Here is a 27,099-nt window from a genome sequence, read left to right on the forward strand (position 1 = left end):
AGGCAATGCATTTGATCAAAAGGTTACCATGGTGATGATTTTTTTTATCTCCATGTGCCAGAGTGTGTGTGTGTGTGTGTGTGTGTGTTACCAAAGCTATAGTAACTATAGGAGAAGATTCTGAACTGAAGGGCTTGTATTTTCTCTCTGATTTATACACGATTTCATGAATGAGGCTTTTGTTAAATTATGCAGTGCTCATATTTGTCAAAAGAAGCCAGCATGCTATGTCGTTATCGATCTGCTCATTCTGGATCATACGACTTCTGTATCACGACCACAAAACCAGTTCGGTGGTTTTGGAGACATTGGGAATCTGAATCGTTTCCCGTGTGATAGTCTGCATTGCCAGCCCAGTTGAGACACCCAGTGGGAGTCAGAAGGTCTTTCTGAGCAGGGTTGTATGTGAAGAGAATACTAAGGTTGTTTATGCTGAAAATCATACTGATGCCAGGGCTGCCTTTCAAACGGTATCCCTATATAGTGCACTATTTCTCAACAGAGGGCACATAAATAGGATATAGGGTGCCGTTTGAGACGCAGCCCTGACATCAGTATGATACGACAGTCTCCACATAAAAATCTTCTGCATTCTCGTCACGTAACCCAGGTCTCCCGCTGAGCTGGTTGTTCAAGGCAAAGGAGGGAACATGGGCCTGCATGCTCTATAGATGATGTATGGCTGTCTGCCGTTAAACTTTTATTAATGTCTCATTTGTATTTTGACATTCCGGCTTAGAAGAGGTCTTGTTTGCTTGTCTTGTTCAGTAAGTTGATGTGATTAGTGTGTTGTGGAAACAATGGTGCTTCATGCTGACATGCTTTAAAAAAAATCTGAGCACAAAGTCTGAGCGTGTGACTGATTATGAATAGAGAATATACCATGTCGAGTAACCTTATGTCTTCAAAAGCATGTCCATGTCATTAAAACATTGAATCCAATTTTTTGTCACATACTTAAAAAACAGGTGTAGACTAACTTACTTACGGGCCATTCCCAACAATACAGAGACACAAGGAAATATATATAATAACACAGGGAGTAAATACAATATGAGTAACAATAACTTGGCTATATACACAGGGTACAGGTACTGAGTCGATGTGCAGGGGTACGAGGTAATTGAGGTAGATATTTCCGTACATATAGGTAAGTGTAAAGTGACTAGGCAACAGGATAGATGATTAACAGTAGCCACAGAATTTGTGATGAGTCAAAATAGTTAGTGCAAATAGGATCAATGCAGATAGTCCAGGTAGCTATTTGGTTAACTATTTAGTTAACTAAGCAGTTGCCATACCAAGCAGTGAGGCAGCCAGTCAAGATGCTCTCATGACTGTGTTGGTATATGTGGACCATGTTAATTCCTTAGTGATGTGGACACCGAGGAACTTGAAGCTCTCGATCCACTCCATTGCAGCCCCGTCGATGTGAATGGGGGAAGTACTCAGCCCTCCGTTTCCTGTAGTCCACTTTCAGCTCTTTTGTCTTGCTGATGTTGAGGGAAAGCTTGTCCTGGCACCACACTGCCAGGTCATTGACGTCCCCTCTAAAGATGTTCTCATCGTCGTCGGTGATCAGGCCTCCCACCATCGTATCGTCAGCAAACTTAATGATGGTGTTGGAGTCGTGCGCTGTCATGCAGTCGTGGGTGAACAGGGAGTACAGGAGGAACCCCATGAGGGGCCCCCATGTTGAGGGTCAGGGTGCCAGATGTGTTGTTGCCTACCCTCACCACCTGACAGGAAGTCCAGGATCCAGTTGCAGAGGGAGGCATTCAGTCCCAGGGTCCTATGCTTAGTGGTGAGCTTGGAGGGCACTATGGTGTTGAACACTGAGCTGTAGTCAATGTACAGTATTCTAACATAGGTGTTCCTTTTGTCCAGGTGGTAGAGGGCAGTGTGCAGTGCAATAGACATTGCATCATCTGTGGATCTGTTGGGGCGGTATGTGAATTGGAGTGGGTCCAGGGTGTCTAGGATGATGGTGTTGTGAGCCATAACCAGCCTTTCAAAGCATTTCATGGCTACAGATGAGTGAGTGCTATGAGGCAATAGTCATTTAGACAGGTTACCTTGGTGTTCTTGGACACAGGGACTATGGTGGTCTGCTTGAAACATGTAGGTAATACAGACTGGGTCAGGGAGAGGTTGAAAATGTCAGTGAAGACACCCGCCAGCTAGTCAGCGCATGCTCTGAGTACGCGTCCTGGTAATCCGTCTGGCTTTGCGGCATTGTGATTGTTAACCTGTTTAAAAGTCTTACTCACATCGGCTACCGAGAGCGAGATCACACAGTCATCTAGAACAGCTGGTGCTCTCATACTGGTTCAGTGTTGCTTGCCTCGAATCGAGCATAGGCCTTTGGCTCGTCTGCTAGGCTTGCGTCACTGGGCAGCTTGCGGCTCCATATGCTCCTGTCATTATACAATGTAAACACCTACTGTATGTATTACTGTGCATATATTTTTCTTAATTAATCAGTAGTATCTTACAGTCATACACAAATACGATTTAATGAATGCCCAATACTACTCTATACATTAATTACAATCCCAGTGAAGAGGATATATCACAGTAGATGTTCCCTATGAATGACTTTTCTTGGTACTAGATGGTCCCGATTATGTACCCTTCTCATAATGTGTGCATTTCTGCACGTGCACCCGTCATGGATTTAACCATGATGGAAACTGCTTCGAGCCAATGATAACACTGTTCCAAGGCTTTTAAACCATAGTCGTGTGGGTAATCAGGACAAGGCCTATGTCTCTGTAATGAAAGGGACCTCACCCTTTTCAGCTCCTCCAATCAATGGCCTGTTTCCCTTGGGTAAGAGTCCAATCAGCACCTCGGTTTGTCTCCCTGGAGGCCAGACAAAATGTCAGACTGGATCAAGGGTAATCAATAGTATATTAAAAGACAGACCGACAGACACAGTGGGGCGAGGGAAAGATGACGGAGGAAGAATTGAGTTTCAGGGAAAATTACATTTGATTAGTAAGTATTGTGGACTCTACACACTTACAGGCCCAATGCAGCCATTTTTGTCTCAATATGAAATCATGTCCGGGTAACAATTATCTTACTGGGTTGATTAAATTAACTAACATAGCTGCTTAGCTATATGCAATTTATCAACTAGGAATTTTGCCAGGACTGTCTGAGAGTGGTCTGAGTGGGAAGGGGGAAACTGAAGACTAGCTGTTATCGGCAGAGAGGTTTGAAACTCTCGCTCCAGGCAGGCCCAAACTCCATCCCACGAAAACAGGCAGAAATTTCAGGGGGTCATTTCAAACAGCTCTTACACTAAAAGGACATTAAAACCATTTTTCACAATGTCACAGTATTAATCTAACAGCATAGTGTGGAAATATGAAGGAAGTACCAACATAGTGTACCACGAGCCAGAACAGCTTCAGTGCACCTTGGCATATATTCATAGTGTCTTGAACTTTATTGGAGGGATGCGACACCATTCTACAAGAAATTCCATCATTTGGTGTTTTGTTGATGGTGGTGGAAAATGCTGTCTCAGGGGCCACTCCAGACTCTCCTGTAAGTGTTAATTTGGGTTGAGATCTGGTGACTGAGACGGCCATGGCATATGGTTTACATTGTGTTCATGCTCATCAAACTTTTCACTCGTGCCCTGTGGATGGGGGCATTGTCAACCTACGGGGGCACAGTCATGGTAGCCAAAATAATGGCCTGCCTAACATTTTTATATATGACTCTAAGCATGATGGGATGTTAATTGCTTAATTAACTCCAAACTTATTTTGTATCCCTCATTTACTCAAGTGTTAACATTATTTTGGTAGTTACATGTATATAAAACACAGAAAAATCACGTTTTTTAATGCACTGGACATTTAACGACTTGACTGTGTATAGACAAAGTTATTTCAGATCCCTGTTTGTGTGTGTTTGAGTGCAGCTTGGGCTAGTATGTAGGTCTGACTGTTAGGAGCCTATCTGCATGAACTAAACTGAACTGACTTTGACATGTCTACTCTGCACCAGAGTCCTTTTGATTTCCTAGCCAACCTGTCGACTCACCCGAAACATGAAGTGATTATTTTCTACATCAACCCACATCACCTGTCAGCTGAGTCCTGCATGCGCTTTGTCAGGAAGTGCACTTAGGACGAGTCAAGAAAATCACAAGTCTAAACGAATTCTCTGTTAGCCTGGAAGAGTCTGGGTCAGACTAACTGCCGCTCATTTGTATTCTGGAATGAATCTACACTCAATATTGCTCTGTTGAAACAATATTAAGGAACTAAGGAATATTTAGTGAGGATTCCAGGCTCACTTTATAACTTGTTTGTAGCCTGGAATACACACTGACTAAATATTGCTCCATTGAAACAATAGTCAAGGGATATTTAGTGTAGAATCCAGGCTAGCTCGTGGATTTGTTTCAGACCAAAGATCTTGTGTTCTGTTGATTCGGCAGCTATATTGGATTGTATTAGCAGTTGAAACCCTTAGCCTGTTATATTGTGGTCTATTTGAAGGGTAGGCAGCTTGTTAGCCTGGTTTGCTGCTCGGTGGCTTTGGGTGTTGCATATCGTACGTAGAGTGAATGAATATGGGCTAGTCAAGCAGTCAACAAACCAGGGTAAGGGTGTGTGTATGTACAGTACCAGTCAAAAGTTTGGACACACCTACTCATTCAAGGTTTTTCTTTATTTGTACTCTTTTCTACATTGTAGAATAATAGTGTAGACATCAAAACTATGAAATCACACATATGGAATCATGTTTTAACCAAAAAAGACACATCTCAACATCAACTGTTCAGAGGTGACTGAGTGAATCAGGCCTTCATGGTCGAATTTCTGCAAAGAAGCCACTACTCAAGGACTCTAAAAATAATAAGAGACTTGCTTGGGCCAAGAAACACGAGCAATGGACATTAGACCGGTGGAAATCTATCCTTTGGTCTGATGAGTCCACATTTAAGATTTGTGGGACGCAGAGTAGGTGAATGGATAATCTCTGCATGTGTGGTTCCCACCGTGAAGCATTGAGGAGGAGGTGTGATGGTGCTTTGCTAGTGACACTGTCTGTGATTTATTTAGAAATCAAGGCACACTTAAACAGCATGGCTACTACAGCATTCTGCAGCACACTTAACCAGCATGGCTACCACAGCATTCTGCGGCACACTTAACCAGCATGGCTACCACAGCATTCTGCACTCTCTCAACCAGGTGACGCTGGTTGAGAGAGTGCCAAGCTTGTGCAAAGCTGTCATCAAGGCAAAGGGTGGATACTTTGAAGAATCTAAAATACTTGTTGATCTTTTTAAACACTTTCTTGGTTACTACATGATTCCATATGTGTTATTTCATAGTTTTGGTGTCTTCACTATTATTCTACAATGTCGAAAACAGTACAAATAAAGAAAAACCCTGGAATGAGAAGGTGTGTCCAAACGTTGACTGGAACTGTATGCGTTTTTAGAGTGTTATGACGATATGTACTGCATAATGTAGTTTGAGTGTGTCATGTGAGAGCTGATCCATTTTTTATTATATTTCATTTAACCTTTATTTAACCAGGTAGGCTAGTTGAGAACAAGTTCTCATTCACAACTGCGACCTGGTCATGATAAAGCAAAGTAGTGCGACACAGACAACAACACAGAGTTACACATGGAATAAACAAACATATGGTCAATAATACAATAGAAAACGTCTATAAACAGTGTGTGCAAATGAGGTAGGATAAGGGAGGTAAGGCAATATATAGGCCATAGTGGCAAAATAATTACAATATAGCAATTATATACTGGAGTGATATATGTGCAGAAGATGAATGTGCAAGTAGAGATACTAGGCTGCAAAATGAGGATCAGCCAACGAGAGCATACAGGTCACAGTGGTGGGTAGTATATGGGGCTTTGGTGACAAACGGATGGCACTGTGATAGACTGCATCAAATTTGCTGAGTAGAGTGTTGGAGGCTATTTTGTAGACAACATCGCCGAAGTCAAGGATCGTTAGGATAGTCAGTTTTACGAGAGTATGTTTGGCAGCATGAGTGAAGGATGCTTTGTTGCAAAATAGGAAGCCTAGATTTAATTTTGGGTTGGAGATGCTTAATGTGAGTCTGAAAGGAGAGTTTACAGTCTAACAAGACACCTAGGTATTTCTAAGTCAGAACCGTCCAGAGTAGTGATGCTGGACGGGCGGGCAGGTGTGGGCAGCAATTGGTTGAAGAGTATGCATTTAGTTTTACTTGCATTTAAGAGCAGTTGGAGGCCACAGAAGGAATCTTGCATGGCATTGAAGCTTGCCTGGAGGGTTGTTAACACAGTGTCCAAAGAAGGGCCAGAAGTATACAAAATGGAGTCGTCTGCGTATAGGTGGATCCGAGAATCACCAGCAGCAAGAGCGGTGTCATTGATGTATACAGAGAAGCGAGTCGGCCTGAGAACTGAACCCTGTGGCATCCCCATAGAGACTGCCAGAGGTCCGGACAACAGGCCCTCAGAGTTCAGTGTGTCAAATCAATCTGAGAAGTAGTTGGTGAACCAGGCTAGGCAGTCAATTGAGAAACCAAGGCTGTTGGGTCTGCCGATAAGAATGTGGTGATTGACAGAGTCGAAAGCCTTGGCCAGGTCGATAAATACAGCTGCACAGTATTGTCTCTTATTGATGGCAGTTATGATATCGTTAAGGACGTTGAGCGTGGCTGAGGTGCACCCATGACCAGCTCAGAAACCAGATTGCATAGTGGAGAAGGTCCAGTGGGATTCGAAATGGCCTGTGATCTGTTTGTTAACTTTGCTTTCGAAGACCTTAGAAAGGCAGAGTAGGTTAGATATATATCTGTAGTAGTTTGGATCTAGAGTGTCTCCCCCTTTGAAGAAGCTGATGACCATGGCAGCTTTCCAATCTTTGGGGATCTCAGATGATACGAAAGAGTGGTTGAACAGGCTAGTAATAGGGGTTGCAACAATTTCGGCGGATCATTTTAGAAAGAGAGGGTCCAGATTATCTAGCCCGGCTGATTTGTAAGGGTCCAGATTTTGCAGCTCTTTCAGAACATCAGCTATCTGGATTTGGGTGAAGTAGAAATGAGGAGGCTTGGGCGAGTTGCTGTGGGGGGTGCAGGGCTGTTGACCGAGGTAGGGGTAGCCAGGTGGAAAGCATGGCCAGCCGTAGAAAAATGCTTATAGAAATTCTCAATTATCGTGGATTTATCGGTGGTGACAGTAGCCCCAGTGCAATGGGCAGCTGTAAGGAGGTGTTCTTATTCTCCATGAACTTTGCAGTGTCCCAGAACTTTATGGAGTTTGTGCTACAAGATGTAAATTTCTGTTTGAAAAAGCTAGCCTTTGCTTTCCTAACTACCTGTGTATATTGGTTCCTAACTTCCCTGAAAAATTGCATATAGCGGGAGCTATTCGATGCTAATGCAGTACGCCACAGGATGTTTTTGTGCTGGTCAAGGGCAGTCAGGTTTGGAGTGATCCAGGGGCTATATCTGTTCCTGGTTCTACATTTTTTGAATGGGTCATGCTTATTTAAGATGGTGAGGAAAGCACTTTTAAAGAATAACCATGCATCCTCTACTGATGGAATGAGGTTAATATCCTTCCAGGATACCCAGGACAGGGCGATTATAAAGGCCTGCTTGCTGAAGTGTTTTAGGGAGTGTTTAACAGTGATGAGAGGTGGTCATTTGACCGCAGACCCATTACGGACGCAGGCAATGAGGCAGTGAACACTGAGATCCTGGTTGAAGACAGCAGAGGTGTATTTGGAGAGCAGGTTGGTTAGGAGGATATCTACGAGGGTGCCTGGGTTTACGGATTTGGGGTTGTACCTGGTAGGTTCATTGATAATATGTGTGAGATTGAGGGCATCAAGCTTAGATTGTAGGATGGCCAGGGTGTTAAGCATGTCCTAGTTTAGGTCACATAACAGCACAAACTCTGAAGATAGATGGGGGGCAATAAATTCACATATGGTGTCCAGGGCACAGCTGGGGGCAGAAGGTGGTCTATAGCAAGCAGCAACAGTGAGAGACTTGTTTCTGGAAAGGTGGGTTTTTAAAAGTAGAAGCTCAAATTGTTTGGGCACAGACCTGTATAGTAAGACAGAACTCTGCAGGCTATCTCTTCAGTAGATTGCAACTCCACCCCCTTTGGCAGTTCTATCTTGTCGGAAAATGTTATAGTTAGGGATGGAAATTTCAGGGGTTTTGGTTGTCTTCCTAAGCCAGGATTCAGACACGGCTAGGACATCCGGGCTTGGCAGAGTGTGCTAAAACAGTGAGTAAAACAGACTTAGGGAGTAGGCTTCTAATGTTAACATGCATGAAACCAAGGCTTTTACAGTTTACAGTCAACAAATGAGAGCACCTGGGGAATGGAGCTAGGTACTGCAGGGCCTGGATTAACCTCTACATCACCAGAGGAACAGAGGAGGAGTAGGATAAAAGGGTGCGGCTAAAAGCTATAAGAACTGGTCGTCTAGTATGTTCGGAACAGAGAGTAAAAGGACCATGTTTCTGGGCAGGGTAGAATAGATTCAAGGAATAATGTACAGACAAAGGTATGGTAGGATGTGAATGCAGTGGAGGTAAACCTATGCATTGAGTGACGATGAGAGATACAGTGCCTTGTGAAAGTATTCGGCCCCCTTGAACTTTACGAACTTTTGCCACATTTCAGGCTTCAAACATAAAGATATAAAACTGTATTTTTTTGTGAAGAATTAACAACAAGTGGGACACAATCATGAAGTGGAACGACATTTATTGGATATTTCAAACTTTTTTAACAAATCAAAAACTGAAAAATTGGGCGTGCAGAATTATTCAGCCCCTTTACTTTCAGTGCAGCAAACTCTCTCCAGAAGTTCAGTGAGGATCTCTCTATGATCCAATGTTGACCTAAATGACTAATGATGATAAATACAATCCACCTGTGTGTAATCAAGTCTCCGTATAAATGCACCTGCACTGTGATAGTCTCAGAGGTCCGTTAAATGCGCCGAGAGCATCATGAAGAACAAGGAACACACCAGGCAGGTCCGAGATACTGTTGTGAAGAAGTTTAAAGCCGGATTTGGATACAAAAAGATTTCCCAAGCTTTAAACATCCCAAGGAGCACTGTGCAAGCGATAATATTGAAATGGAAGGAGTATCAGACCACTGCAAATCTACCAAGACCTGGCCGTTCCTCTAAACTGCTTTTCTTCAGCAGGGACAGGGAATATGGTTAAAATTGATGGGAAGATGGATGGAGCCAAATACAGGACCATTCTGGAAGAAAACCTGATGGAGTCTGCAAAAGACCTGAGACTGGGACGGATATTTGTCTTCCAACAAGACAATGATCCAAAACATAAAGCAAAATCTACAATGGAATGGTTCAAAAATAAACATACCCAGGTGTTAGAAGGGCCAAGTCAAAGTCCAGACCTGAATCCAATCGAGAATCTGTGGAAAGAACTGAAAACTGCTGTTCACAAATGCTCTCCATCCAACCTCACTGAGCTCGAGCTGTCATGTCTTGTTATGTCTGTTCCTGTCCTTTCTCTTCACTCTGTCTCTCTCTGCTGGTCTTTTTAGGTTACCTTCTCTGTCTCTCATTCTTCAGCTGTTCTACATCTCCCCTAACTAGCTCATTCACTCTTTCACACCTGTTCTCTCTTCCCCCTCTGATTAGGTCTCTATTTCTCTCTCTGTTCCTGCTACTTTCAGTGTCTGATTCTTGTTTGTGTTTTTGATGCCAGAAGCAAGCTGTCGTCTCGTTTGCTTCCACCTTGTCCTATCCTGTCGGAGTCTGCCTGGCAGGTGCATCCTGCACTATACTACGTTCTTTTTGTTCCATTGTCAACGTTGGAAGAGGATTTATGCCATTCCTGTTTTTCATTAAAGAACTCTGTTTTCTGTTAAAACCGCTTTTGGGTCTTCACTCAAGTACATAACAGAAGAATCAGACCAAGAATGGACCCAGCGGCTCCGGACCCTTTTCACTCCGCCGTCGAGATCCAGGGAGCGATGCTAGGCAGACACGAGGAGGAATTGTCTGCTGCTCGACATGCCGTTGAGACCCTGGCCGTCCAAGTCTCCGACCTCACAAGACAGGTTCACCAACTCCACCTCGATCCACCGCCCACTTCCAGGGTTTCCGAGTCTCCGGAGCCCAGGATCAACAACCCGCCCTGTTACTCAGGGGAGCCCACTGAGTGCCGCTCATTCCTCACTCAGTGTGATGTGGTGTTCTCTCTCCAGCCCAACACTTACTCCAGGAGCGCAGCCCGCATCGCCTACGTCATTTCTCTCCTCACCGGACGGGCGCGTGAGTGGGGCACGGCAATCTGGGAGGCGAGGGCTGAGTGTATTAACCAGTTTCAGGACTTTAAGGAGGAGATGATACGGGTTTTTGACCGTTCTGTTTTTGGGGAGGAGGCTTCCAGGGCCCTGTCTTCCCTATGTCAGGGGAATCGATCCATAACGGATTATTCTATTGAGTTTCGCACTCTCGCTGCCTCTAGTGACTGGAACGAGCCGGCTTTGCTCGCTCGTTTTCTGGAGGGTCTCCTCGTCGAGGTTAAGGATGAGATCCTCTCCAGGGAGGTTCCTTCCAGTCTGGACTCCTTAATAGCTCTCGCTATTCGCATAGAGCGACGGTTTGATCTTCGTCGCCGAGCACGTGGAAAGGAGTTCGCGTTCTCCGTTGCTCCCCTCTCCACATCACTGCCACCTGCCGCATCACTGCCACCCTCGCCCGCCGGCTCGGATGCTGAGCCTATGCAGCTGGGGGTATCCGCATCTCGGCCAAGGAGAAGGAACGGAGAATCACCAATCGCCTCTGTCTCTACTGCGGCTCCGCTGGTCATTTTGTCACCTCATGTCCAGTAAAAGCCAGAGCTCATCAGTAAGAGGAGGGCTACTGGTGAGCGCAACTACTCAGGCCTCTCCTTCTGGATCACGCACTACCTTTCCGGTCCATCTCCGCTGGCCCGGTTCATCTGCTTCCTGCAGTGCCTTGATAGACTCTGGGGCGGAGGGCTGTTTTATGGACGAGACCTGGGCTCGGGAACATGACATTCCTCTCAGACAGTTAGGGGAGCCAACGGCCTTGTTCGCTTTAGATGGTAGTTCTCTCCCCAAGATTCAGCGTGAGACGCTGCCTTTAACCCTCACTGTCTCTGGTAATCATAGCGAAACCATTTCTTTTTTAATTTTTCGTTCACCTTTTACACCTGTTGTTTTGGGTCATCCCTGGCTAGTGCGCCATAACCCTTCTATTAATTGGTCTAGTAATACTATCCTATCCTGGAATGTTTCTTGTCATGTGACCTGTTTAATGTCTGCTATCCCTCCTGTTTCCTCTGTCTCTTCTTCACAGGAGGAGCCTGGCGATTTGACAGGGGTGCCGGAGGAGTATCACGATCTGCGCACGGTGTTCAGTCGTTCCAAGGCCACTTCTCTCCCTCCACACCGGTCGTATGACTGTAGTATTGATCTCCTTCCGGGAACTACTCCCCCCCGGGGTAGATTATACTCTCTGTCGGCTCCCGAACGTAAGGCTCTCGAGGATTATTTGTCGGTTTCGCTCGACGCCGGTACCATAGTCTCCTCCTCCTCTCCCGCCGGAGCGGGGTTTTTTTTTGTTCAGAAGAAGGACGGGTCCCTGCGCCCATGCGTGGATTATCGAGGGCTGAATGACATAACAGTTAAGAATCGTTATCCGCTTCCTCTTATGTCTTCAGCCTTCGAGATCCTGCAGGGAGCCAGGTTTTTCACCAAATTGGACCTTCGTAACGCCTACCATCTCGTGCGCATCAGGGAGGGGGACGAGTGGAAGACGGCGTTTAACACTCCGTTAGGGCACTTTGAATACCGGGTTCTTCCTTTCGGCCTCGTTAACGCTCCAGCTGTCTTTCAGGCACTAGTTAACGACAACCTGAGAGACATGCTGAACATTTTTGTTTTCGTTTACATGGACGATATCCTGATTTTTTCACCGTCTCTCTCGATTCATGTTCAGCACGTGCGACGCGTCCTCCAGCGCCTTTTGGAGAACTGTCTTTATGTGAAGGCTGAGAAGTGCACTTTTCATGCCGCCTCTGTCCCTTTTCTCGGTTCCGTTATTTCCGCTGAGGGCATTAAGTTGGATCCCGCTAAGGTCCAGGCTGTCATTGATTGGCCCGTTCCTAAGTCACGCGTCGAGCTGCAGCGCTTTCTGGGCTTCGCTAATTTCTATCGTCGTTTCATCCGTAATTTCGGTCAGGTGGCAGCTCCCCTCACAGCCCTTACTTCTGTTAAGACGTGCTTTAAGTGGTCCGTTTCCGCCCAGGGAGCTTTTGATCTTCTTAAGAATCGTTTTACATCCGCACCTATTCTTGTTACACCTGACATCTCTAGTCAGTTTGTTGTTGAGGTTGACGCGTCAGAGGTGGGCGTGGGAGCCATTCTTTCTCAGCGCTCTCTCTGACGGCAAGGTCCATCCTTGCGCGTTTTTCTCTCATCGCTTATCGCCGTCAGAACGTAACTATGATGTTGGTAATCGCGAACTGCTCGCCATCCGCTTAGCCCTAGGCGAATGGCGACAGTGGTTGGAGGGGGCGACCGTTCCTTTTGTCGTTTGGACTGACCATAGGAACCTTGAGTACATCCGTTCAGCCAAACGACTTAATGCGCGTCAGGCTCGTTGGGCTCTGTTTTTCGCTCGTTTCGAGTTTGTTATTTCTTATCGTCCGGGCTCAAAGAACACCAAGCCTGATGCTTTATCTCGTCTCTTCAGTTCTTCTGAGGTCTCCACCGACCCCGAGGGGATTCTCCCTGAAGGGCGTGTTGTCGGGTTGACTGTCTGGGGAATTGAGAGGCAGGTAAAGCAAGCACTCGCTCAAACTCCGTCGCCGCGAGCTTGTCCTAGGAACCTTCTGTTCGTTCCCGTTCCTACTCGTCCGGCCGTTCTTCAGTGGGCCCACTCTGCCAAGTTAGCCGGCCACCCCGGCGTTCGGGGTACGCTCGCTTCCATTCGCCAGCGTTTCTGGTGGCCCACTCGGGAACGTGACGCGCGTCGATTTGTCGCCGCTTGTTCGGTCTGCGCGCAGACTAAATCTGGGAACTCTCCTCCTGCCGGCCGTCTCAGACCGCTTCCCATTCCCTCTCGACCGTGGTCTCACATCGCTTTAGATTTCATCACCGGACTGCCTTCATCAGCGGGGAAGACAGTTATTCTTACGGTTGTCGATAGATTCTCTAAGGCGGCTCATTTCATTCCTCTCGCTAAGCTCCCTTCTGCTAAGGAGACGGCTCAGATCATTATCGAGAATGTTTTCCGAATTCATGGCCTTCCGTCTGACGTCGTTTCCGACAGAGGCCCGCAGTTCACGTCTCAATTTTGGAGGGAGTTTTGCCGTTTGATTGGGGCTTCCGTCAGTCTCTCGTCCGGCTTTCATCCCCAGTCTAACGGTCAAGCCGAACGGGCCAATCAGACTGTTGGTCGCATTTACGCAGTCTTTCTTTTCGTAACCCTGCGTCTTGGTCAGAACAGCTCCCCTGGGCAGAGTACGCCCACAACTCGCTTCCCTCGTCTGCTACCGGTCTATCTCCTTTTCAGAGTAGCCTCGGGTACCAGCCTCCGCTGTTCTCATCTCAGCTCGCCGAGTCCTGCGTCCCCTCCGCTCAGGCTTTTGTCCAGCGTTGCGAGCGCACCTGGAAGGGGGTCAGGTCGGCACTTTGCCGTAATAGGGCGCAGACTGTGAGGGCCGCTAATAAGCGTAGGACCAAGAGTCCTAGATATTGTTGCGGTCAGAGAGTATGGCTCTCCACTCAGAACCTTCCCCTTAAGACAGCTTCTCGCAAGTTGGCCCCGCGGTTCATTGGTCCGTTCTGTATTTCCCAGGTCATTAATCCTGTCGCAGTGCGACTTCTTCTCCCGCGCTATCTTCGTCGCGTTCACCCGGTCTTCCATGTCTCCTGTGTTAAGCCCGTTCTTCGCGCCCCCGCTCGTCCCCCCCCCCCCCATCCTTGTCGAGGGCGCACCCATCTACAGGGTTCGTAAGATTTTGGACATGCGCCCTCGGGGCCGTGGTCATCAGTACCTAGTGGATTGGGAGGGGTACGGTCCTGAGGAGAGGAGTTGGGTTCCCTCTCGGGACGTGCTGGACCGTTCGCTGATCGATGATTTCCTCCGTTGCCGCCAGGTTTCCTCCTCGAGTGCGCCAGGAGGCGCTCGGTGAGTGGGGGGGGTACTGTCATGTCTTGTTATGTCTGTTCCTGTCCTTTCTCTTCACTCTGTCTCTCTCTGCTGGTCTTTTTAGGTTACCTTCTCTGTCTCTCATTCTTCAGCTGTTCTACATCTCCCCTAACTAGCTCATTCACTCTTTCACACCTGTTCTCTCTTCCCCTCTGATTAGGTCTCTATTTCTCTCTCTGTTCCTGCTACTTTCAGTGTCTGATTCTTGTTTGTGTTTTTGATGCCAGAAGCAAGCTGTCGTCTCGTTTGCTTCCACCTTGTCCTATCCTGTCGGAGTCTGCCTGGCAGGTGCATCCTGCACTATACTACGTTCTTTTTGTTCCATTGTCAACGTTGGAAGAGGATTTATGCCATTCCTGTTTTTCATTAAAGAACTCTGTTTTCTGTTAAAACCGCTTTTGGGTCTTCACTCAAGTACATAACACGAGCTGTTTTGCAAGGAGGAATGGGAAAAAATTTCAGTCTCTCGATGTGCAAAACTGATAGAGACATACCCCAAGCAACTTACAGCTGTAATCGCAGCAAAAGGTGGCGCTACAAAGTATTAACTTAAGGGGGCTGAATAATTTTGCATGCCCAATTTTTCAGTTTTTGATTTGTTAAAAAAGTTTGAAATATCCAATAAATGTCGTTCCACTTCATGATTGTGTTTTATATCTTTATGTTTGAAGCCTGAAATGTGGCAAAAGGTCGCAAAGTTCAAGGGGGCTGAATACTTTCGCAAGGCACTGTATATTGTTTAATTTAAATATTGTCTAATTGCCATAATTTAAACCAGGTGAGGTCACTGCATGTGTGGGAGGTGGAACTCAAGGGTTAGCTAAGGCGTATTAAGCAGGGCTAGAGGCTCTACAGTGAAATAAGAAATAATAATATCTAACCAAAACCGCAATGGACAAGGCATATTGACATTACAGAGAGGCAAGCGTAGCTAGGCGGGATGGAGACACGGCGATTCAGACAGCTAGCAGGCCGGGGATAGCAAGCTAGCAGAAGGGCCTTAGAGGGACGTCACGACAGAAGAAGTCTGTTGTAGCCCCCTCGTGCGGTTACGTCGGCAGACCAGTCGTGATGGATCAGCAGGGGTCCATGTAGTAAAAGGGTCCAGGCCAATTGGCAAAATAGTTATAGTGATGGGCCTCTTCAGCTAACAGTCCGATATGCTCTAGACAGCTAGCTGCTTGCAGTGCTGGAATCTGAAACCACACACTTACACATACATGTGGGCATGGTCTAACTAACCCCATGTTGAATTTGTGGCAACAGCTCTTTTACACCTTTAGTCAGACAGTTATAGTCCAGTCACTGGTCAGGACATAACCTAGCGGAAAACAACATGACGCAGGAACACATTTAGCACAGTAAACATGGACACGGATGTATGAATCAAACTCTCTGTGTTGAGTTAAAATGTCTTGCTTCAAGCTCTAATACTGGCTTCTACTGTTGTAAATATATGTAAATATGTAAGTACTTAGGTTTTCTTTATCTGCAATACCTCACCAGAAGTACAGAACAAAAGGAACACCCTTGCCTTTCTTTAACTAACACTCACACTTGTCTTTTCTTACTAGCACTGTCTTTGCAGGTAGCAAAGTGGTTAGAGTGTTGGGTCAGTAACCGGAAGGTTGCTGGTTCGAATCCCTGAGCTGACAAGGTAATAATCTGCCGTTCTGCACCTGAGCAAGGCACTGTTCCCCTCTGGTTCAGAGGGGTTGGTTTAAATGCAGAAGACACATTTCAGTTGAATACATTCTGAATAGGTATCCCACTTTCCTTTGCTGAGGAAAAAATGTGCTTGCTCTGACTGTGAGATTCGGTTGTCTCTCATAGCTGCTTTCAGATGAAAACACTAACTGTAAGTCACTCTGGATAAAGGTTGTCTCTCTTAGCTGCTTTCAGATGAATACACTAACTGTAAGTCACTCTGGATAAGGTTGTCTCTCATAGCTGCTCTCAGATGACTACACTAACTGTAAGTCACTCTGGATAAGGTTGTCTCTCATAGCTGCTTTCAGATGAATACACTAACTGTAAGTCACTCTGGATAAGGTTGTCTCTCATAGCTGCTCTCAGATGACTACACTAACTGTAAGTCACTCTGGATAAGGTTGTCTCTCATAGCTGCTTTCAGATGAATACACTAACTGTAAGTCACTCTGGATAAGGTTGTCTCTCATAGCTGCTCTCAGATGAATACACTAACTGTAAGTCACTCTGGATAAGGTTGTCTCTCATAGCTGCTTTCAGATGAATACACTAACTGTAAGTCACTCTGGATAAGGTTGTCTCTCTTAGCTGCTTTCAGATGAATACACTAACTGTAAGTCACTCTGGATAAGGTTGTCTCTCATAGCTGCTTTCAGATGAATACACTAACTGTAAGTCACTCTGGATAAGGTTGTCTCTCATAGCTGCTTTCAGATGAATACACTAACTGTAAGTCACTCTGGAAAAGGTTGTCTCTCATAGCTGCTCTCAGATGAATACACTAACTGTAAGTCACTCTGGATAAGGTTGTCTCTCATAGCTGCTTTCAGATGAATACACTAACTGTAAGTCACTCTGGATAAGGTTGTCTCTCTTAGCTGCTTTCAGATGAATACACTAACTGTAAGTCACTCTGGATAAGGTTGTCTCTCATAGCTGCTCTCAGATGAATACACTAACTGTAAGCCACTCTGGATAAGGTTGTCTCTCATAGCTGCTCTCAGATGAATACACTAACTGTAAGTCACTCTGGATAAGGTTGTCTCTCATAGCTGCTTTCAGATGAATACACTAACTGTAAGTCACTCTGGATAAGAGCGTCTGCAAAATAACATACATTTTAAATGCTCAGATAACCATACTCTGATTCAAGTGTTTTAATTCTCAAAACAAGCATTCACTAACCCCATAGAATGTTATATTTTATGACTACTGTTAAAACTACATTTCCCAGTCCTTGTCAGGCCTACAGCTGTGTTTCTATTTGTAGTCTGTAGGCGATGGGGATGTCCCCACATTGTAGGTTTCCCCTGTCTTTTGGAATCAGTCATGATTTACAGTGGTGCTCCTGTCTATGGAGTTTATGGTTTTGAGGTTGATGGCTAGCACTGGTTATCTGAAACAGTGCGCACACACATGCACATGCGTGCACGCGTACACACACACACACACACACACCCCATTCTCTGTGGACTCATTCAGTTTTCTCTCTCTGTGTGACTAAAAGCTATGACACACACACACACACACACACACACACACACACACACACACACACACACACACACACACACACACACACAGACACACAGACAGACAGACACGATGGCTAGCACTAGTTAGTGTTAGCGAGCAGCCATGCAGCATTCACAGATGAGTAACTGGGTCAGTGGAAGATGTCTACTTCTCTTCTCTCCTCAGATCTCATCTCTGGGTGCTCACCACTCACTGGCAAGCTTTCCAGCAACCAACCAACTGGTCAGACTACCACTCAGTCTTTCCTTTCTTTCTCTCTGTCTTTGTCTCTCTCTCTCTTCTCTCTCGCTCTCTCTCCCTCTCTCATCACAGATGAGGACACAGATGAGCATCACGGAAATGTCATAGATTAGCATCAAGGAAATATTAATATTTGCATTTGTGTGTGCCTGCGTGTATGTGTGTGTTCCAATTATGTACTTGAATTCTGTGTTGGTACAGTAGGACTGCCTACATGTATGTCATCAGAGGACTGTGTCAAGGACAGCATCCCCACAGTGACTCACGGAGGCTACACTGCCATCCCTCCCCTTTTCATTTTGTTTGGAAACCGTTTCAGCTGTCGCACTGATGTGATGTCCCTGGTTGTTCCCCAAGTGAAGAGACTGAGTGTGTGTCTGTGTGTTAATAGCTCCAACCTGCATGGCCTGGATATCCACTGTGTGCAGAGAACACACACTCACTACTAGCTAACTCTGCCCTCTTGTGGGGAAAATCCTATACAGTATCCTGACATCAACCGTTGACAGTAGTTGTGTTGCGGGTTGTTAGCAGGATGTACAAATTCAATCAATAATAGCCATGACATAAAAAAAAAAAAAATCTGTTTGAATCTTTAATTGGAATCAGATCAGCTGATGCATTTGACTCTTACAGTGATCCTGTCAACGTCATGTGTGGCAGCCTTCTCCATGACATCCGTTCAGTCTTATCACAGTAAAAAGATCTTGATGTTGTCAAAGTGGCTGGCATTGAAGCAAGCTTGCCTTCTCCTTTGCTAGCGCTGCTCTAACTCTACGCTAACCTGACGGCACTCGTCATGCACTACAGCACTACACTAGCTACCACTACGCTTGGCTATCACTAACCTCAACCAGACTCGCTCTATGGACCCCACCATCTCCCATACAAAGAGACTCCATTAAAAATACATGGGGGGGGTTTTCATTAGGCCAACGACAATGTAGTAGATCAATCCAAAGAGCCATAGCATGAAAATAATCAGGCCCCCGTCATTTATAATGAATGGTGCAATCATGCAGGACTGGGGATGTCTATTGTGTGGTGGCTGAATAGGGAGAAGGGCTAGTAGGGTAACGATAGTATATCTTTCTCAGTCAGGCTGTTTTAATATAGTGGGTTCAGCCATGTGTAATAAAGCAGGCCTCTTCATGATGATAATGTTGATTGCTAGTTGTTCAAGAGAACAGTATTTTAGCAGTTGTCCAGCCCAGCCAATCACTATCCCTCTAATCCTTTCTTTAGCCTTCTTTTTCACTCTCCCATTTCCCTCTTTTTCACTCTCCCATTTCCCTCTTTTTCACTCTCCCATTTCCCTCTTTTTCACTCTCCTATTTCCCTCTTTTTCACTCTCCCATTTCCCTCTTTTTCACTCTCCCATTTCCCTCTTTTTCACTCTCCCATTTCCCTCTTTTTCACTCTCCCATTTCCCTCTTTTTCACTCTCCTATTTCCCTCTTTTTCACTCTCCCATTTCCCTCTTTTTCACTCTCCCATTTCCCTCTTTTTCACTCTCCCATTTCCCTCTTTTTCACTCTCCCATTTCCCTCTTAGTCTCCCTCTATCCTTTTACCCCTTTTTTGAGAACTGTTTTCAGGAGGTGGTCTCTGTGTGAACAGCATGTTAGATGTCAATGACAAGTGCCATTCCTCATATACCCCCCCACCCTGTCTTCACATTACAAGCTGATTTGTAGAGGGATGTGGTACCGTGTGTGTGATGGCCGACACCTGAGGCATAATGACATCAGGTACAATACAACCCATGACTCTGCATTAACTAAAGCAGTCACAACAGCCTTTCCCGCAACCCTCCTTCTCACACAATCACCCTTTAAGGATTGGTTCACAGATGTGTAGTGTATTTCCTTTCCCTTTAGTATGAATACCACTCAACTTCACTTACGCTCTATTCATTGGCCTGCTTTTATTATTCAGGATTTACAATAGCCCTGGCTTTGAAGAATGCCCCTTCTTTAAGGCTGTGAGACCAGCCACGGTTTGATGACAGATGACAACAACCTTGTCTATTATGTCACTCATTATGACACACACATTACAGTAATATATGCCATTTAGCAAACGCTTTTATCCAAAGCGACTATGTGCATACGTTTTTATGGATGGATGGCCCCGGGGAATTGAACCCACAATCCTGACGTTGTGAGCGCCATGCTCTACCAACTGAGCCATACAGGACAATATTACAGTATGGGGAATGTCCACAATCTCAGAGTTCAGCAGTGGAGAGGTATTATAACATGATCTGATTGCTGTGTGTATTGGGTGTTGAATCACAGGAATATTGGAAACAGGGCAGCAATTTGTGTGTGTGTGTGTGTGAGAGAGAGAATGACTGACACTTAAATGTGCCGAATGATAATTATTGCTATATCGTATTCTATGTTACATGTTTGCATTCTAAAACTAATCTCTGTACTTCTCTCTCTCTCTCTAGGTCGTGCTCGTCTTTGCTCTCAGCATTGGAGCACTTGGAATATACTTTATAGACTCTTCTGAGTAAGTATCCCCCTTTTATGTGATTTTGTATTGACTGCAATGCAGACCACCTTACTGTACAGTAAGCTATTGAATACTACTTTGTGATTTAATATCAGATCTGATATTTCTTCACATGATCAGTAGGCGCCACAAGTGAGATCCTACGTGGAAGGCTACATACAGTCACCCACATTGGTGAAGTAGAATTGTTTATTATACTGATTTACGTGGCTGTATTGAATGACTGATTAGTCATCCTATCAGTTGCTGTTAAACACTACTTTGTGATTGTGATGCTGTGAAAGGAATCAGATGTTAGACCCTTCATATGACCAATAGGTACTTCAGACAGATTCATCCACACATGGTGTTGTCCTAGTCACCCACGTTGGTGAAGTAGAATGTGTCATAGTGCAACCATGTGTTGGTTTTGACGGTTTTCTGTGGGTTATCTAAAAGACTATAAAGTTCCTCTCCACTCCTCCTTTATGGTCTTGTCAATGGAAGCCGGTTGGCCTGGCTTAGTTTCCATGGTAACATAGACAAAGCAGGATATCAGTAGGTCTGCCTGGTCCTCAGAGACACCGCACGTGCACACACACACATGCACACACATGCACACACAGTAAACTAAGCTACCCTAGCATCCCACGCTTCCAATCACCCTCCCACGCCATTCTCAGGCTCTCAACCATCCTAGCCCTGACCAGCAGAATTAACAATATTGTGAATAATGCAGATAATGCATCATATAATGCATTTGAATTTTCTGAACAATCCTATTACAATCACTTCATGATTTATGTGTGCACTTCTCAGGTGAGGTTTTGTCCCTTGTGTGACTATTTACTGTAGGAAATGAACATGCTTTAAGATAGTTAGGTAGGTTATCACAACATCTAGGGAAATGCTGCATATGAATAAGTGTGCTTTTTAATGATTCACTTCCTATACAAACCTGCTATCCTCCCTCAGCTTGTTTCCTCTTCAATATAGATAGCAAAAAATTATATATATGTATATGTGTGTATATACACACTACTGTTCAAAAGTTTGGGGTCACTTAGAAATGTCCTTGTTTTCCATGAAAACATACATGAAATGAGTTGCAAAATGAATAGGAAATATAATCCTGATGCACCTCCCACAAGTTGGATTGTCTTGATGGGCACTTCTTACGTACCATACGGTCAAGCTGCTCCCACAACAGCTCAGAAGGGTTGAGAGCCGGTGACTGTGCTGGCCACTCCATTATAGACAGAATACCAGCTGATTGCTTCTTCCCTAAATAGTTATTACAGGAAGAAATTGGCTCCAATTAAGCGCTGTACACAGGGTATGGCATGCATGGCGTTGCAAAATGGAGTGATAGCCTTCCTTCTTCAAGATCCCGCTTACCCTGTACAAATCTCCCACTTTACCACCACCGAAGCACCCCCAGACCATCACGTTGTTTCTACCATGCTTGACAGATGGCATCAAGCACTCCTCCAGCATCTTTTCATTTTTTCTGCGTCTCACGAATGTTCTTCTTTGTCATCCGAACACCTTAAACTTAGATTTGTCTGTTCATAACACTTTTCCAATCTTCCTCTGTCAAGTGTCTGTGTACTTTTGCTCATTATAAACTTGGATTAGCTAACACAACGTGCCATTGGAACACAATAGTGATGGTTGGTTGCTGATAATGGGCCTCTGTAAGCCTATGTAGATATTCCATAAAAAATCAGCCGTTTCCAGCTACAATAGTCATTTACAACATTAACAATGTCTACACTGTATATCCAATCAATTTGATGTTATTTTAACAAAGACACACTGATTGGAACCAAAAATCTCAAATTTGGAGTCATCAGACCAAAGGACAGTTTTCCACCGGTCTAATGTCCATTGTTTGTGTTTCTTGGCCCAAGCAAGTCTCTTATTATTATTGGTGTCCTTTAGTAGTGGCTTCTTTGCAGCAATGATTCACGCAATCTCCTCAGAACAGTTGATATTTTAGATGTGTCTGTCACTTGAACTCTGCATTTATTTGGGCTGCAATCTGAGGTGCAGTTAACTCTAATGAACTTATCCTCTGCAGCAGAGGTAACTTTTCGTCTTCCTTTTCTGTGGCGGTCCTCATGAGAACCAGTTTCATCATAGCGCTTGATGGTTTTTGCGATTGCACTGAAATTTACGTACGTACGTACAATGGGGCAAAAAACTTATTTAGTCAGCCACCAATTGTGCAAGTTCTCCCACTTAAAAAGATGAGAGAGGCCTGTAATTTTCATCATAGGTACACTTCAACTATGACAGACAAAAAGAGAAAAAAAACCCAGAAAATCACATTGTATGATTTTTTATGAATTTATTTGCAAATTATGGTGGAAAATAAGTATTTGGTCACCTACAAACAAGCAAGATTTCTGGCTCTCACAGACCTGTAACTTCTTCTTGAAGAGGCTCCTCTGTCCTCCACTCGTTACCGGTATTAATGGCACCTGTTTGAACTTGTTATCAGTATAAAAGACACCTGTCCACAACCTCAAACAGTCATACTCCAAACTCCATTATGGCCAAGACCAAAGAGCTGTCAAAGGACACCAGAAACAAAATTATAGACCTGCACCAGGCTGGGAAGACAGAATCTGCAATAGGTACGCAGCTTGGTTTGAAGAAATCAACTGTGGGAGCAATTATTAGGAAATGGAAGACATACAAGACCACTGATAATCTCCCTCGATCTGGGGCTCCACGCAAGATCTCACCCTGTGGGGTCAAAATGATCACAAGAATGGTGAGCAAAAATCCCAGAACCACACGGGGGGACCTAGTGAATGACCTGCAGAGAGCTGGGACCAAAGTAACAAAGCCTACCATCAGTAACACACTACGCCGCCAGGGACTCAAATCCTGCAGTGCCAGACGTGTCCCCCTGCTTAAGCCAGTACATGTCCAGGCCCGTCTGAAGTTTGCTAGAGAGCATTTGGATGATCCAGAAGAAGATTGGGAGAATGGCATATGGTCAGATGGAACCAAAATATAACTTTGTGGTAAAAACTCAACTTGTCGTGTTTGGAGGACAAATAATGCTGAGTTGCATCCAAAGAACACCATACCTACTGTGAAGCATGGAGGTGGAAACATCATGCTTTGGGGCTGTTTTTCTGCAAAGGGACCAGGACGACTGATCAGTGTAAAGGAAAGAATGGGGCCATGTATAGTGAGATTTTGAGTGAAAACCTCCTTCCATCAGCAAGGGCATTGAAGATGAAACGTGGCTGGGACTTTCAGCATGACAATGATCCCAAACACACCGCCCGGGCAACGAAGGAGTGGCTTCGTAAGAATCATTTGAAGGTCCTGGAGTGGCCTAGCCAGTCTCCAGATCTCAACCCCATAGAAACTCTTTGGAGGGAGTTGAAAGTCCGTGTTGCCCAGCAACTGCCCCAAAACATCACTGCTCTAAAGGAGATCTGCATGGAGGAATGGGCCAAAATACCAGCAACAGTGTGTGAAAACCTTGTGAAGACTTATAGAAAACGTTTGACCTCTGTCGTTGCCAACAAAGGGTATATAACAAAGTATTGAGATAAACTTTTGTTATTGACCAAATACTTATTTTCCACCATAATTTGCAAATAAATTCATTAAAAATCCTACAATGTGATTTTCTGGATTTTTTTCCTAATTTTGTCTGTCATAGTTGAAGTGTACCTATGATGAAAATTACAGGCCTCTCTCATCTTTTTAAGTGGGAGAACTTGCACAATTGTTGGCTGACTAAATACTTTTTTTCCCACTGTATGTATGTATATATATATGTATATATACACATGTTTTATTGTCACATACACCAGATAGTTGTGGTGAAATGTGTTGTTTTACAGATAGCTCTGGGTGTTGCATGACAGGCAAAACATGAATAAAGTCATGCCATGTCCAACATCTGCAGTGTTAATCTGAGCAGTAGTGCAGGGAACAGTGGTGTGGAAATGATTCCTGGTATGTGTCCAGTCCCTCGGTTACAGAAAGGGATGAAGTCCTTCCCGTCTTTACCTCTCCCTCTGTGTCCCCCCTCTCTCTTTTTACTCCCTCTTTTGTTCCCTTCCTCTCTCTCGCTTTTTCCTCCCTCCCTCTGTCTATCTAGTTCTCTATCCCCTCCCTCTATCTCTGCCTCTCCCCCCTTTACTCTCCCCCACTCACCCTCTCTCTCTCCCTTCTCTTCCTAATCTGCCTCGACTTGGCATATTTCAGACAAAAAGAGAGGAATAGAAAAAGATTGGGGAGACCAATCTCCTTGCCGCCATGAAAGTTTATAATCCTTTTTAATGCCAGGGTCAGGACTTCATGGGAAGGATGAGAAACCATCTCTCTCCTCTAATTCTGTATCTCCCTCTACCTAGCTATCTTTCCTTCTTTCTCTCCCTCTACTTCTCTCTCTTTCCTCTCGCTCCCTTGCTTCACCTCTTTTCTCTCTCTCTCTCTCTCTCTCTGTCTCTCTCTCTCTCTCTCTCTCCATCCATTCATGAGCCAATTTCCCTGTGTGTAAAGGCTCAGACAGTGTCTGTGTGTTTGTCTCTGTTTGTTAACAGTCTCTGTTGATGTTTAGATTGTCCATTTCTATCAATGTTCAAAACAGAAAATGCCGTGTTATTGACTCAGATCCCTTTAGCGGGATAGTTTTCGTCTACATCCGGTGAATTGCAGAGCCCCAAATTCAATTTAAATTTCTATAAATATTTAATTTTCATGAAATCACAAGTGCAATACACCAAAACACAGCTTAACTTGTTGTTAATCCAGCCGGTGTGTCAGATTTCAAAAAGGCTTTATGGTGAAAGCAAACCAAGTGTTTATGTGAGGACAGCTCTCAGCAGACAAAACATTACAAACAGCTAGCAGCAAAGTAGATTGGTCACGAAAGTCAGAAAAGCAATAAAATCAATCACTTACCTTTGATGATCTTCGTATGTTTGCACTCACAAGACTCCCAGTTACACAATAAATGTTTGTTTTATTCGATAAAGATTCTCTTTATATCCAAAAACCTCCATTTGGTTGGCACATTTTGTTCAGTAATCCACAGGCTCGAGCGGTCACGACGGGCAGGTGAAAATACCAAATAGTATCCGTAAAGTTCGTAGAAACATGTCAGACGTTTTTTATAATCAATCCTCAGGTTGTTTTATATAATAATATAATATTTCAACCGGACTGTAGCCTTTTCAATAGAAGAGAGAAAGAAAAGGTCTCGCTCCCGGCTGCGCGCATGCACTCATCTGAGGACATCTGGCTTTCCATTAACGCGATGTGATCATTGTCGCTCATTTTTCCGAATAAAAGCCTGAAACTATGTCTAAAGACTGCTCACACCTTGTGGAAGACATAGGGAAAGGAATCTGGTTGATATTCCTTTAAATAGAGGATAGGTTTGCAATGGAAAAGAGTAGTTTCAGAAAAACAGCACTTTCTGGATGGATTTTCCTCAGGTTTTTGCCTGCCATATCAGTTCTGTTATACTCACAGACAATATTTTGACAGTTTTGGAAACTTTAGAGTGCTCTCTATCCTAATCTATAGCCACAGTAGAACGAGCCCTATATTGAGATAACTTGAAAAGCCGCTCAGCAAGGAAGAAGCCACTGCTCCAAAACTGCCATAAAAAAGCCAGACTATAGTTTGCAACTGCACATGGGGACAAAGACCATACTTTTTGGAGAAATCTCCTCTGGTCTGATGAAATAAAAATAGAACTATTTTGCCATAATGACCATTGTTATGTTTGGAGGAAAAAGGGGGACGCTTGCAAGATGAAGAACAGCAGCATGTTGTGGGGGTGCTTTGCTGCGGGAGGGACTGGTGCACTTCACAAAATAGATGGCATCATGAGGCGGAAAATTATGTGGATATATTGAAACAACATCTCATCTCAAGTCAGGAAGTTAAAAGTTAGTCGCAAATGGGTCTTCCAAATGGACAATGACCCCAAGCATACTTCCAAAGTTGTGGCAAAATGGATTAAGGACAACAAAGTCAAGGCATTGGAGTGGCCATCACAAAGCCCTGACCTCAACCCTGTAGAAAATGTGTGGGCAGAACTGAAAAAGCATGTGCGAGGAAGGAGGCCTACAAACCTGACTCAGTTTTACACCAGCTCTGTCAGGAGGAATGGGCCAAAATTCACCCAACTTATTGTGGGAAGCTTGTGGAAGGTTACCTGAAACGTTTGACCCAAGTTAAACCATTTTAAGGCAATGCTACCAAATACTAATTGAGTGTATGTAAAACTCTGACCCACTGGGAATGTGATGAAAGAAATTTAAGTTTAAATGTATTTGGCTAAGGTGTATGTAAACTTCCGACTTCAACTGTACATATGAGATCAGTAATGCAAGATATGTAAACATTATTAAAGTGACATTATTATAGTGGCCATTTATTAAAATGGCCAATAATTTCAAGTCTGTATGTAGGCAACAGCCTCTCTGTGCTAGTGATGGCTATTTAACAGTCTGATGGTCTTGAGATAGAAGCTGTTTTTTAGTCTCTCGGTTCCTGCTTTGATGCACTTGTACTGACCTCATCTTCCGGATGATAGTGGGGTGAACAGGCAGTGACATCGAGTGTTGTAGGTGCCCTGGAGGGAAGGTAGTTTGCCCCCGGTGATGCGTTGTACAGACCACAGCCCGACAGGATGGTTTCAATTGTGCATCTGTAAAGGTTTGTGAGGGTCTTAGGTGACAAGCCACATTTCTTCAGCCTCCGGGGAACTTAAAACTTTCCACCTTCTCCATTGCTGTCCCGTCGATGTGGATAGGGGGGTGCTCCCTCTGCTGTTTCCTGAAGTCCACAATCACCTCCTTTGTTTTGTTGACATTAAGT

General features: G+C 44.6%; 1 protein-coding gene across 8 annotated transcripts in view; it reads left to right on the forward strand.

Moving 5' to 3' along the window:
- Positions 1 to 27,099, forward strand: part of kcnma1a (potassium large conductance calcium-activated channel, subfamily M, alpha member 1a) — a 322,881-nt gene that overhangs the window by 157,319 nt on the left and 138,463 nt on the right. For all 8 annotated transcript variants that reach the window (XM_064933978.1, XM_064933974.1, XM_064933979.1 and 5 more), the window contains exon 3: positions 20,186 to 20,247. In XM_064933978.1, coding sequence (XP_064790050.1) covers positions 20,186 to 20,247 — 62 coding nt within the window. The remainder of the gene's footprint in view (positions 1 to 20,185; positions 20,248 to 27,099) is intronic.

This window comes from Oncorhynchus masou, chromosome 24 (genome assembly GCF_036934945.1).
Source record: "Oncorhynchus masou masou isolate Uvic2021 chromosome 24, UVic_Omas_1.1, whole genome shotgun sequence".
Classification (NCBI taxonomy): domain Eukaryota; kingdom Metazoa; phylum Chordata; class Actinopteri; order Salmoniformes; family Salmonidae; genus Oncorhynchus; species Oncorhynchus masou.